Raw genomic sequence first — 14,315 nt, 5'->3', positions numbered from 1 at the left:
TCCTTCCATATCTTTTCTGTGACTAAACTATGTATGGTGAAAGTGACAACAGGAAAGGTTTACTGAGTGTTGACTGAGTGCCGGGCGCCACTCTCTGTGCTCTCTGCACATTATCTCATCATCTCATCTAATTTCCATAGCAACCTTATGCAGCAGGTATAACTACTGTCCTCAGTTCAGAGAGAACACCGAGGGTGGGAGGTGGGATTCCCATCAACGCAGCCAGCACGGCCTCGGAGAAACCCAGAGCAGATGGTGTGAGCGCAGAGGCCCACGGCTGGCCTAAGGGAAGACTTCATGCGGAAAGAGCAACCAGTGCCGAAGCTCCAAGAAGGGCCAGGCTTAGTGTGTGTGAGAACAAGGCCAAGAGCAGATCACATGGGGCTTATCAGGCCCTGGAGGAGTCTGTGAGAGGTAATAGCCCTCCAGGCCTGTACAATGATGCCCATGCTGAAGTCCCAGTATTGAGCAGGAACAGTGAAGGTTCTGAGAAAGCAATGTGTGACCATAGCTACTGAGTGCTGACCTGGACCCAAATCCAGCCACACCTGTCAGCTCTTAAATGCAATGGACAGTCCTTTACGCGCCAGAAATTTCTCAAAATGAGCAACACACAGATGCCCCCTACAGGCTCCTCACAAGCCTACAGAGTCCGCAGAGAGTCCTGTTTTCATTAGAGGGCCTCTGGGTAACAAACACACTCCTGGGTACCAAAATCAGGGAGCAATGCTCTGTGATAAGTTGGTCTTCCAGACAACCCAGAATATTCCTATAATAATGTTTTAGATTACAGAATTTAAAATAAATTTTAAAGAGTGACTCTAGGGGCACCTGGGTGGTTCAGTTGGTTAAGCGTCTGCCTCTGGCTGAGGTCATGATCTTAGGGTCCTGGGATCGGCCCCACGTCGGGCTCCCTGCTCAGTGGGGAGTCTGCTTCTTCCTCTCCCCCGCTCGTGCTCATCCTCTCTCTCAAATAAATAAAAAATTAAAAAAAAAACACATAGTGATCCTAGCTCCACAGATCCCTGTGAATGCCTAGGTGGACCGGAGTTTGGGGAGTACTGCTCAGTAATACCCTATCCTGTAACAGCTAAGGAAGCTGGACTGCAAGCCTGGCACAGAACACAGTGAGTGAGCCCTGACTGAAGAAAGTTCTGTACCAAGGTCTCCTTACACTATAAATCACTGATCTCACTCCCCCGCCTCCACTTTTCCGAGGGACACACTTGTGGAAGCATGGGGACACCTGCCTTGCAGCCACGTCAGCCCTGGAGACCAGACCACGGCCAGATCATCTGAGTGGGAGAATCCAAAGCTGGAGGGCAGATGAGTGGGCCTCTGCTTTTAGGGGAGCATTATAGCTACCCCCAATGTAACCCAGCCCCCAGAGCTCTGAAGAGCATCTCATTATGTGGTGGCTTCAGCAGGGACTGTGCCCACAAGCACGTCGACACAGTGATAGTCATGCCTTCAAAACACCAGCTATACTAGAACTGGAGCAGAGGAGTCAGAAGTCACTCAGCAGAGATCAAAGACACAGCCGAGGAGGTTTGTGCTGACAAAGCTAACTGAATGGTGTTTGATTTGGGACATATTTACTTTGGAAAATACCCAACACCGGCCCAGCACCAAAGTTCACATTGAAACCCTGCTGGTGACCTTGGCTCATTCCATCTCTGCAACACCACTTCTCAGAAGCACAGAGGTGAGTTTGGTTTCTATTATAAATTCTTACTTGCAGTGGTTAGAGATGGGTAACTGGTGCATTTCGCTATCAAACTACAAATTCAAAAGCTTGCTACACTGTCTTAAAAATGGAAAAACTGTTTTGTTTTTTAGCCTGCCTAATATAACATTCTGTCAGGTACATTACTAAGACAATAGACAAAGCTGGAATAGGAACTGCAACAGGAAAGTATTGCGCCTGGGTTAAATTATCTTAAGTGCCTAATGGTACTGTGATGTGCATGAAATATCCTTGTCCTGAGGCACTTTTTCCCTCAAATATTAGAATTAAAAGTCAGAGGGACACACTATAAGTGACCTACTCTCAAAGGTTTCAGAAAAGAAAAGAGTAGGGCGCCTGGGTGGCTCAGTCGTTAAGCGTCTGCCTTCGGCTCAGGTCATGATCCCAGGGTCCTGGGATCGAGCCCCGCATCGGGCTCCCAGCTCCGCAGAAGGCCTGCTTCTCCCTCTCCCACTCCCCCTGCTTGTGTTCCCTCTCTCGCTGTGTCTCTGTCAAATAAATAAATAAAATCTTAAAAAAAAAAAGAAAAGAGTATACATGTGTGCCTGCTTGTGTACACAAAGCTATAAAGCAACTGTTCCAAATACAAAAGCTAGTGAATCTGGGAAAAGGGTGTACAGGGGCTATTCTCTATGCCGGTCTTTCAACTTTTCTAATGTTTGAAGTTATTTCAAAGTGAAAGGTTTTTAAAACTTCAAGCAGTCACTTCTCTCCCATCACATCTGCCCTCTTTGGGCCTGAAGACATAGCCAGGAGGGACTAAGGTGTCCAGGTGTTATGCTCTGATGTGTGACCAAAAAGGCCAACCTTGCTCCATATAGTTGGCATGAGAAAGCGCCATATAAAGTTCCCAGAAAGACAAACTTTTGAACGATTTACCTTTAAAAAATACTGCTTCTCTTCAAAGATAGTCACCTGATTTAAGCATAACCTAGTAGTAGTTCTAAAATGTCTTATATATAATTCTTGTTATACTAAGTGGCAGAATAATAGGAAAATTGGCCTTTTTTTTTTTTTAAGAGTTATGTGTGAGAGAGAGAGAGAGAGAGTGCACGAGTCAGGGAGAGAAGCAGAGGGAGAGGGAGAAGCAGACTCCCTGCTGAGCAGGGAGCCCGATGTGGGCTTGATCCCAGGACCCTGGGATCATGACCTGAGCCGAAGGCAGACACTTAATCAAATGAACCACCCAGGCACCAAGACTGGCCTTTTAGATCCTTAATTTCAATCCACAGAAAATATCAGAGAGCTTTTCTCCTTCCTGATAAGGGAATAATGAACACTATTTTTGGCTTTTCATCATATAATGCAGGAACAGGGTATAAGAAGCTTCCAAATATACTATATGAACACAGGGTAAAAAACATGAACGTCTTCACCTCTGCCTCCTTATCTGGTCTCAGATTCCTTTTCCTGAACTCTTATTCATTCAAGTTGTTTTTTTTAACCTTGTTTTTGCCTGAGAAGGATCTTCCTAAGTGCAGCCTAGCAAAAAGACTTCCACCAAGTTGCTCGCTTTCTTCTTTTCTAACTTTTTACAGTGTATTGCTATCAATATCCATGCCCAGTTCTATCTGGACACTGGGCCCAGTTCTACCTGCAGCCAGACACATCAGAAATGGCTTCTCAGGTGCGGGCTATGTGTGCAGCACCACAGCCTCAGCTGGATGCTGGGGGGAGGGTGTGGGGTGGGAAAAGACAACAGACATTTTCAAAGTCAGAAACTTATGTGACTTGCCCTCTCCAAAATGTGTGATTCAAAAGTTTTTTGGTGGTGATTAGAACAGCATTTGAGCTGATTATTTTCACGGTATTGTATGGGAAGACCCAAGGAGGGAGATGGTGGGGGGGTGGGGGGATGGGACAGAGAAACCAGTCCTGGTGTTCCGAGGCAAAGAGGCAGAGGTTCCACTGCCACATACAGTGACATAAGTCTCAGTATCCTGGTATATAAAATGTTGGAAGGATGAGTTAGGTTACATAGACGAAATTCCTTGCACAGCACCTGGCATCGAGCAGATGCTCTATCAAGAGTCACTGCTGTCGGGCGCCTGGGTGGCTCAGTTGGTTAAGCCACTGCCTTCAGCTCAGGTCATGATCCTGGAGTCCCTGGATCGAGTCCCGCATCGGGCTCCCTGCTTGGCAGGGAGTCTGCTTCTCCCTCTGACCCTCCCCCCATCTCATGTGCTTTCTCTCTCTAATAAATAAAAATCTTAAAAAAAAAAAGTCACTGCTGTCATCAACATCAACAAAACTGAGAGTATCACATGTTGGGTATCCGTATAGCTAGGCCCAAATTCAGACTAACAAGTCCACATATTTACTTAATAGACGCCAGTAATTCTTATCTGGCCTAGACTGGAAGCAGATATTCTGGTCCTCAAATAGGAGATGGTTACACACACACAACAAACTTGACGAGACACAGTTCTTCTTTCCGGGCTGCTCAGAAGTGACACGTACAATGGTAGAACATTATAAGTGCCTGCTGTTACCGTCCTGGAGAAACACAGAAACATCGAATAATAGCTCATCTACCCAGAATGCAATTAATACCAGGAAGTGAGCAAGAGAAAGATAAAGCCATTTGGCAGGTAAAACTGATGTGACAAGTCAAGATACATCCTTCCTTGGAACAAGGCACAGGATGGGTAGATAAAGACAGGCTTACCACAGTGTATGTATTAAAAACTTATTTATTTATTTAAAGATTTTTATTTATATTAGAGAGAATGAGAGAGAGCAGTGGGAGTGGCAGAGGGAGAAGCAGATTCCCTGCTGAGCAGGGAGCAGGACGTGGGGCTCAATCCCGGGACTTTGGGATCATGACCTGAGCCGAAGGCAGACGCTTAACCGACTGAGCCACCCAGGTGCCCCAAAACTTATTTAAATAAAGGGACTGCCCCTCAGGCCTTCCAGTGAGAGCTTTCCGACATCATCCTCACACAGACCTTATACACCTGGTAAGATTGCTCCTAACCCCATGCTAGAAGCAGTTCAGTAAAAAAGATTTAGTAGGTCCTCCTGACAGCAGTAGAAGCCAAGTAACAGATGCAGAGAAGAGAGGACACCTGTGGTAAGCCATACAGCCTCACAGCCTCTAGGCCTCCAGGGGAAAGACAGGCTGCTGGCCACCTTCCACGAGACACCCAGAGGATCTCTGCATCACGACAAATTCCAAATGTTATGCAAATTGCACAACCCCAAATAACAACACAAATTTCACATATCTTTAGGATATTTGTTTGCAGAAAGCCTGGCCCATACACCTTTTTCAACATCTCCACTCAGACCCCACCTCCCAGGGAAGCTTGGTGAAGCTCCCCTGGCAGCCCGATCCTACCCCAGGAGACAGGGCCACACCCCAGCTCTGCACCGCCATCTGCTTTGGTAGTGTCTTTACGAGAGCCCCTCTGCTTTACTGCACCTCTGTTCCCTGTCTGGCTGGCAGAGCCCCTTGGTGGGGGACACCTTTGTGCCTCCAGTGCCTAATATGTTGTTTGGAAGACAGCAAAGTTTGGTGAGTGAATGAAAGAGAAACTCCCTGGGAACACTGAGTCCCCAGGAATATATGTATGTTACTGAAGGGATTCTCAGGTTGGGGCCCACAGATCCTTCAGGTAGGTTTATGAAGCCACACAAAATGTTCAGTATCTGTTTATCTTCATCAGCTTCTCTGAAGGTGCGTGATTTTAAAATGGTTAAGGACTGACACTCCCAGGGCATCTTCTGGGGTGAAAGCTATGGGCTTGCCCTCTGAGCACTGCGGTGGCCGGTCCCCTAGGCCACCTTTCACCATCACTGGTTTTCTCTCCCAGATTTAGCTCTGCCAAAATGAAACGCCTGTTCCAACCTCTCATCGTTTCTCTCATCCTAATGTCCATGCGTGGGAGCAACAGCCTGGCCAGTCAGCTTGAGAAAGGAGGGGAAGGTTCTCCATCAGCAGATCCCCAGTGGGGGCAGTTAAGTAGTCAAAACCTGAGCATGCCCCTTCTCCCCGCCGACTTCCACAAGGAAAACACGGTCACCAACGACTGGATCACAGAGGGGGAGGAGGACGAGGACTATCTGGACCTAGAGAAGATATTCAGCGAAGATGATGACTATATTGACATCATTGATGCGGTTTCACCAACCGATTCAGAGGCCGGTGCTGGGAACATCCTCCAGCTCTTCCAAGGCAAGAGCCGGATCCAGCGTCTCAACATCCTCAATGCCAAGTTCGCTTTCAATCTCTACCGAGTGCTGAAGGAACAGGCCTGTGCTTCTGACAACATCTTCATAGCCCCAGTAGGCATTTCCACGGCCATGGGCATGATTTCCTTTGGCCTGCAGGGGGAGACCTATGAACAAGTGCACTCAATTTTGCATTTCAAAGATTTTGTCAATGCCAGCAGCAAGTATGAGATCATGACCATTCACAATCTTTTCCGTAAACTGACTCATCGCCTCTTCAGGAGGAATTTTGGGTACACACTGCGGTCAGTCAATGATCTTTACGTCCAGAAGCAATTTCCAATCCTGGATGACTTCAAAAGAAAAGTAAGAGAGTACTACTTTGCGGAGGCCCAGGCGGCTGACTTCTCAGACCCTGCCTTCATATTGAAAACCAATAACCACATTCTGAAGATCACCAAGGGTCTCATAAAAGATGCTCTGGAGAATATAGACCCAGCTACTCAGATGATGATTCTAAACTGCATCTACTTTAAAGGTAAGAAATAGCTTTAAGTTTCTCAAAACAAACTTGTGACATACTCTTTTAGTGTTCAGATGGACTGAACGTCAAGAACTGTATTCTCTAGCCCGATTTATCCAGGAAACCAAGACACAAGGTCAGCTCACCGGGAAGATCAGGATGAGATGACGGTAGCAGCTGACACTGAGCCCTAACTCTGTGCTTTATGCTCACAGAAACTTCATCACAACCTTGTTATTAGCATCCCATTTTACAGACAGAGCCGCCAAGGCACAGAGAAGTAAAATGATGCTCCCAGGGCGCACAGCCAGTAAGGGGCAGAGCCAAGGCTGCACCAGGCAGGCCATCTCTAGTGCTTTGAGTAAATTGGAAGAAAAATGAAAAACCTTTTTAGCATTTGGCCATCTTGGATTTGAGTTTTTTTCATCTCCTCTCCCAATTATCAGTAAGCAGGAATATGGACAAGGGGCTGAAGACAGGTGTTTGAAAACTGTTCAGCTTGACTAACATTAATATCTGCAACTCCTTTTTGGGATACTTGTGCACTAATGGGCAGGAGGGGGTGGGGAAATAAACTATTATTTCCAGACCAACCATTCTGGGCCAGACAAGAAAGGAGGACATTCCCCACCCCCACACCACTGCACAGACATAGGACCCCTGGGATCCTGGAAGTAAATGGGCAATGGACTTGTAAAATCCAGACCTTGTTCACAGTGCCCTCAGCAGGGCTTGAACTGGAAGAAACCTCTACCTCAGTCTACAAGCCTAGAGAGCCAAAGGGCAGACACTAGGAATGGGTCCACATCTCAATGACTCATGGTGACACATAACCACTCTCCTCTCTGCCACCAAAACCTGGTGGGCACTAGCTAGAGTCAGTCCCTGAGGCCCAGGAGGCTATGCTTCCTCACTAGTTAGCTCCAGCACTGGTTACAGCCCAGGGAGGCGAAGGACAGGGGTCCTCTCTTGGCTCCCGCTCTGGGGTGGTGGGGCTGCCAAGGGAGGGCCAAGGCCTTTCAGGAGCTGTGCCAGGCGGGCATTCCGCCAGATGGGCAAAGTAGGGCTGAAGCAGCCAAGACCGCAGGAGGGGCATGGAGGCTGAGCCAGACCCCTGGGCTTCCCTCTCAAATGCCAGGCACACCGAAGGCCTTGTAGTGGGTTATCAAAGGCTGAGGCTCTAACAGGCTTGTGACAGACACACAGACACATGCTATATATATAATGAACACACACTTTTTTTTTTTTTTAAGAAAGACAGTGGGAATGTAAGCAGTGGGGAGGAGGAAGAGGGGGAAGGAGAGAAAGAATCACAAGCAGGCTCTAACACAGCACGGAGCCCGAAGTGGGGCTCGATCTAACCACCCTGAGATCATGACCTGAGCTGAAATCAAGAGTCAGGTGCTCAACTGATTGAGCCAACCAGGCGCCCCCACACACATATACTTTTTATTACTGGTCATAAGTACATGGAAGTAAGCAAACTGGAGTTTAAGCCCTGGCCTCCCCACTTATTCATGTGGCCTCGGGCAGGTCATTCAACATCTGTGACTGTTTCCTCACCTTTATCACAGAGATGATGGTAACTCTGGCAGGGCTGTGTGCAGCACTGCAACAGATAGTGATGAGTGCTAGCCTGGCATGTGGAAGAACTCAATGAACTTGAAGGAGTAAAACTGCAGATGCCAATGTCATATAATATATTAAGTAGGTTATTCACTGATATTGCTAGTGACGGTTATTCTGCTTCTGTGAGCAATTAACCTGTGTTTAGAAACAGCTTCAGAACAGCCAGTGTAAATTACCTGGGCAGCACCAAAGCCCTCAGTTCTACTGGTCATGGGGTGCCCCGGACATGAGTGCCTCTGCATTAGGCTGGCCAAAAGATCAAGAGTAGGCAGAGAAACACAGCAGCAAGCCATTCCCGCCAGCAAGGACTTCAGAATGACTAGGACAGTGGGTTTATAACCTCCAGCACATACTAACCAGTGTCACACCAAGGGGTTAGAGTGGCAAATATACGTGTGTCCTTTACCCTTTGTGTTGGATGGTCACTTAATTTAACATTGGAATCAGAGGAATGAAATGCCAGTAGCACCCAATCTTTCATGGATACTTTTTTTTTTTTAAATCATGGATGCTTATCAAAAGAAATGAAGGTCTAGAAGTATAATTTTAATCGCTAGCTCAATTTGTTACTAATTTGATTTTTTAAAAAGATTTTATTTAGGGGCGCCTGGGTGGCTCAGTCGTTAAGTGTCTGCCTTCGGCTCAGGTCATGATCCCAGGGTCCTGGGATGGAGCCCCGCATCGGGCTCCCTGCTCAGTGGGAAGCCTGCTTCTCCCTCTCCCACTCTCCCTGCTTGTGTTCCCTCTCTGTCAAATAAATAAATAAAATCTTAAAAAAAAAGTTTTATTTATTTGACACAGAGAGAGAGAGAGAGCAAGGACAAGCAGGGGGAGCAGCAGGGAGAGGGAGTGGGAGAAGCAGGCTCCCTGTGGAGCAGGGAGCCTGACAACACAGGGCTCGATCCCAGAACCTTGGGCAGGCACTTAGCTGTTTGAGCCACCCAGGTGCCCACTAATTTGATTTTTAGTTACAGATACTATAACCGCCTTGTAAAGCTCAATAAAAACAGAGGTTGGGTCTCAGGAGGAAGTCAGAAAGAGAAACCCAGGCGACATGGGACAGGCTCCAGCAGAAGCACAGTGACATCTGTGCTTGCCGCAACCTGGGGGGAAAGAGGAAGCAACCCTGGCATCTCGGGGGTAAAAGCCAGGGATGCTGCGAAACACCCTACAATGCACAGGACAGCCCCCACAACAGAGAACTGCCCAAATGTCAACAGTGCTGAGACTGAGAAGCCCGGGGCAGAGGCTTATCTCATCCCAGTGGCTCTACCTACCAGATAGAAACCGTGTACAAGTTACTTTGCTTCTTTGTGCCTCTGTTTCCTCATCTGTAAAACAAGGCATATAATAAAAAGCACGCATCTCATATGGTTGCTAGAAGCAGGAAATGAAGGATACAGGAAAGATGCTTAAAGGAATGCTTGGCACACTGCTAGTTCTCAGTTGTCAGTGAGAAGCCATTATTATAGTTACTAGCATCTTAGAGCTAAAACAGACATGTACTCACTCCTGGACACACAGCATTTTACCCAAATCTGACATGAAGATCTGATGGCATCATCAGTGTATCCTGCTAGTCCCTATGGAGTCGCAGAGTGGAAGGGATGAAAACCATCGAAACAGAGCTGCCACGAGCAAAAAGCTACTCATTTTACAGGTCAACAAGTAGAGGTCCAGGCACGTTCCGCATCTTGCTGGAGTTAAACAACTAGTTAGTGCCCTCATCTAAACCAGTCATTCATTCCAGTCTATCTAACTTCTCTACCATTATCATACTTCCTACAAGTATGTCAGCATTCTGAGCTTGGAATCATTTAGAACAGCGGTCCTCAAAGTGTAGTCTCCGGACCAGGAGCATTAGCACCACCTGGGAGCTTGTGAGAAATGCAAATTCTTGGTTCAAATTAGACCTACAGAACCAGAGACTCTGGGGGTGGGCCCTACAGTCAGAACAAACACCTCCAGCTGTTTCTTTCTTTTTTTTTTTTTAAAGATTGTATTTATTTGAGAGAGGGAATGAGAGAGAGAGAGAGTGCATGAGAGGGGGGAAGGTCAGAGGGAGAAGCAGACTCCCTGCTGAGCAGGGAGCCTGATGCGGGACTTGATCCCGGGACTCCAGGATCATGACCTGTGCCAAAGGCAGTCGCTTAACCAACTGAGCTACCCAGGCGCCCCCCTCCAGGTGTTTCTGATGCACGCTCACATGTGTGGACCACGGCTTTAAAATAATATTTTAATAAAAGCCCTGTTCTTGTTGACTTTACAGGATCCTGGGTGAATAAATTCCCAGTAGAAATGACACACAAACACAACTTCCGGTTGAATGAGCGAGAGATGGTCAAAGTTTCCATGATGCAGACCAAGGGGAACTTTCTGGCAGCAAATGACCAGGAGCTGGACTGCGATGTCCTGATGCTGGAGTATGTGGGGGGCATCAGCATGCTAATCGTGGTCCCGCACAAGCTGTCTGGGATGAAGACCCTTGAGACACAACTGACGCCCCAAGTGGTGGAGAGATGGCAGAAAAGCATGACAAACAGGTACTTTAGGTTGAATGTTTGCTCTTTTGATCTTTGGGAAGCTGGGAGAGAACAGAAATACTGGGAATTTTGGTCATTTCAAGGAGAAGGGAGACGTGTGCATAAAAACCCAAGAACTGCCATCCTGGGCCAGTCTTGTTAATTCAGCTCAAATTTCCTGCTCGGTGAGAAGCAATCGGACAGCATCTGTGAGAAACACATCTGCCCTCCTCCCTACCATATGACAGTTTCAGATGTGAGGGGCAGGTGACTTCGAGCCAGCTCGGAAACAATCCCGGCCCTGCCACCTACTTGCTCTGTGGCTTTGAGCCCTGGCTTCATCATCCGTAAAAGCAGCACGATCCTAGGACTTCCCAGGGTCACAGAGAGAAACACCTAGAAAAGTGACACTGAGCACCTGTCACAGAGCCTGGTGCCTGTGATAAGCTCTCCCTTCCCTGCGTAGGAAATGCTGTAGTCCTCATAACCTATGAAGGACGTGTTCATGATTTTCCTCTCTCACTATTTATTACTCCAGAGTCAAAACTACAGGTTTTAAGTAGTTACTATGATTTTAGCGGAACATGGCAGAAAGAATAGAAAAGTCACATTTCTGTTTTATTGGAAACTGGCTAGGCCCATATTAAGATGTGAATCTGGTTCAGGTCTCCTTTTGGGACAAGAATGCAAGACATGCAACAAACCCAGAAGAGGGCTCTTAGAGGAAGGCATTCGCCCAGTGAGCCAGTGAGTCATCAGGCCCTGTCAATTCTTCCTTAGAAATGTCCCCTATGTACCCACCTCCCACCCTGAGTCAGCAAGGCCTAAACAGCCTGCCCATTCCATTCGTCAAGCCATGCGGCGCTGGCCTCCAAATGGTGTTCCCAAGACACTCTCCGGCCCCGGCTCCTCGCCTCAGAAGCACTCTATGGGCCACCTGCCCACGGGATGCAGCCCAGCTTCTTGGCCAGGCCCACAGACACAGTCCCCGTCTGACCCCGTCTGACCTGCTTTGCCCCTCCTCTTCTTTCCTCCCCGCCTGCCCGGTGCCCTTCTGCACGCCAGCCACACCTCGGCTCAAGCTCCCTCCGGGCTTTGCTCATGCCATCTCTCAAGCTGTGGGCAGCCTTCTAGGCCCCAGGAACACCCCCTTCTCCTCACTCCCTGCTGGGTAGCTCCAGTAGTTAGATCCATTGTGGTTGTTCAGATGTTACCATACCACCTTTACTGTTTTGCTGCTTCACACACGTGAGTCCTGGCTTGCCAAAAGGAAAGCAAACTCTTGAGAAGGGGGACTGTGTCTGATGTCTCTTTATCCCCTTTGTGTGCTGGACTTGGCCCCATGGGCACTGTAGTTGCTGTTTATCCATAAGGACTGAATGTGTTGAGACAAGGACAGAGAACTAAAGTTTAGCACTTTCTGCCAATGTGAAGGGTTCTTTTTTCTGTACACTGATCAGATATTCAACTGCTTACTTAACAAAATAAGAAATGCCTGAAATCAATGACCCAAACAAGAGAATTATTTTTAGATACTCAAACCATAAACCAGTAATAGTTCTGTTGCTGACCTGGAAGGTGGGACGTGAACCCCACAGTATGGAGGAAATGACTGCATAGTATTAACCATGCCTCCATTTTAAGGAACTGGAATCATAATGGATGGTCTTTCCCCAAAACTCAACTGACAGTACTGGGATATGAATTTCAAGAAGTGCTGCATCCATTCTGTGGTAAAAGCAACCTGCGATTGGTGGTGGAAAGGAGGTTGTGGACATTTGAGGGAAAAACAGGATTCTTTTGGAACTTGTGGTTCAATAAAACTGGGCCCCCTTTTCTTCTCTGCCCAGAACTCGAGAAGTGCTTCTGCCGAAATTCAAGCTGGAGAAGAACTACAACCTCGTGGAGGCCCTGAAGTCAATGGGGGTCACGGCACTGTTCGACAAAGACAGCAATATGACAGGAATCTCAGACCACAGGATCACCATCGATCTGGTAAGCTCTCCCCTCATCCACCCTCTGCACCTGTCCCCAGGGTCTGCCCCCAGCAAAGCCTCCCTCCTGCCCGGCCTGACTTCACAGGTCAGCAATGCTGGGTCTGCTCTCCCTGGGTCTGCCAGACACTGAGTGGGTAGGGTAATCTGTTTTAGGAAGCAGCGTGGGAGTGAGCCTCATTCCTGCCGACTGCAGAAAGAGAGGAGGTATGCGCCCCAATCCGTGAAATAGCTACAACACCCAGCTGAATCATGAAAGACCCGTTAAATATATGCAGAGAAAGGGCATGACCTGCACGCTGAACTTGACACAACAATAGACACTCCACAAAAAAAGAGAGAATATCAGTCCAACAAACCCATGCAGATCCAGGCCCCACCCTTCTGGCAGTGCACCTACAGTGTGCACAGAAGATGGGGCCTGCCCCTGCCGTTTTGCTGGGAGACCACTCATACCATGAGCACCACCACGAGCAACTGTGATGTTGGAGTTTAGAGATATGCATTGTTTATATGACACAGCCTCTGAGCACAATCACTGCACCTGGCAGGAGTGAGAGAGACCTTCAAGGGTCATTCTGGCCAGCTGTGGTTCGTGCCTTGCATGCGGTGTTTCCACCCTGAATGAGAGGAGACTCTACTATCTCGTCTATCCCTCTGTGTATCCACTGATGGGATCTGACAACTTTCCTTTCCATCTTGAAATAGTTCAAGCACCAAGGAACCATCATGGTGAACGAGGAGGGCACCCAGGCTGCTGCCATGACCACGGTGGGGTTCATGCCGCTGACTACCCAAGTCCGTTTCACTGTCGACCGCCCCTTCCTCTTCCTCATCTATGAGCACCGCACCAGCTGCCTGCTCTTCATGGGGAGAGTTGCCAACCCCACCAAGTCTTAAAGGTGGAGGTCTGGGTTTTGGGGGCACTGTGTAATTCTGGTTCCATTCTAACAACGAGAATGGAGATGTTCTGGCATCATGGCTTTCGTGGTTTATGCTACCATTCTGAAATTGAGGCCCACAGGAGGGAAAAAATTCACAAGCCGACCGAGAAGCTCATTGGAATCCGTTTAGCACAGTGAACAAGGCCAGCAGTTCACAGACGTTAATGCACCTGTGATATGTGAGCCATTACCTAGAGGCTGTCAGCAACATACAGACCGGCTTACTCCCGCCTCCTCAGTGCAAACCTATAGGGGGCTTACCTGTGTACCTCTTTTCCCTGCCGTCCCCGTCCTTGAACTTTTGGCTCTATTACTCAAATTACCAGCGCTCCTCAGCTGAACAGAGAACACAGAAATGAGCTGTAGGACTAATTTCTCACCTTTCCCAAAGATGGTGCCCAGGACAGAAGCAACCTCATGACATTCAAGGGGTGCCCTGGGTGTTAGGGCCTAACACCCTAATTCTCTCAAGGCCTAACCTTCTGAATTGATGCTAAATGTCATCTATACTTCTGCTGTCACCTCACTGCTGCCCAGAGGACAGTGTATACACATGGCCATGCCTTCTACCTTAGAGATAAATAAATATTGCCACTTTTACTGTGTGTCTGTTATAATTCTCTATTTTTTGAGGCTCAAGTAACTAAGAAAAGCCAAATTCAAAATAGCTGACATCCCCAGGAATGACAGAGGTTGACAAAAAAGCAACCTGAGTTCTTCACGGTGACTCATGTGCTACACAGCAGGCATATTCCTCAGGATCAGGACACGGTGAGTGTTGCT

The 14,315-nt window shown here is 47.9% G+C and overlaps 2 protein-coding genes across 3 annotated transcripts in view; one reads left to right on the top strand and one right to left on the bottom strand.

Moving 5' to 3' along the window:
* The window catches only part of PI4KA (phosphatidylinositol 4-kinase alpha), a 112,016-nt gene that overhangs the window by 51,295 nt on the left and 46,406 nt on the right, over positions 1-14,315 (bottom strand). The gene's annotated exons all lie outside the window — the stretch shown is intronic.
* On the top strand, positions 5,579-13,488 carry SERPIND1 (serpin family D member 1). The gene is made up of 4 exons (XM_028094921.2): positions 5,579-6,458; positions 10,342-10,615; positions 12,445-12,589; positions 13,297-13,488. The coding sequence occupies exons 1-4, from the start codon at positions 5,579-5,581 to the stop codon at positions 13,486-13,488; spliced, it is 1,491 nt and encodes a 496-aa protein (XP_027950722.1).

This window comes from Eumetopias jubatus, unplaced genomic scaffold, assembly GCF_037043125.1.
Source record: "Eumetopias jubatus isolate StellerSeaLion01/CBP00866 unplaced genomic scaffold, mEumJub1_p1.0 scaffold_16, whole genome shotgun sequence".
Classification (NCBI taxonomy): domain Eukaryota; kingdom Metazoa; phylum Chordata; class Mammalia; order Carnivora; family Otariidae; genus Eumetopias; species Eumetopias jubatus.
This window is presented reverse-complemented; position numbering and strand designations above follow the sequence as displayed.

What these genes read in the sequence shown, in the direction of transcription:
- SERPIND1 (XM_028094921.2), top strand. Translation starts at nt 5,579, where the DNA reads ATGAAACGCCTGTTCCAACCTCTCATCGTTTCTCTCATCCTAATGTCC. An exon ending in CAGAAAAGCATGACAAACAG is followed by an intron (nt 10,616 to 12,444) that starts GTACTTTAGGTT and finishes TTCTCTGCCCAG; the next exon opens with AACTCGAGAAGTGCTTCTGC. An exon ending in ACAGGATCACCATCGATCTG is followed by an intron (nt 12,590 to 13,296) that starts GTAAGCTCTCCC and finishes ATCTTGAAATAG; the next exon opens with TTCAAGCACCAAGGAACCAT.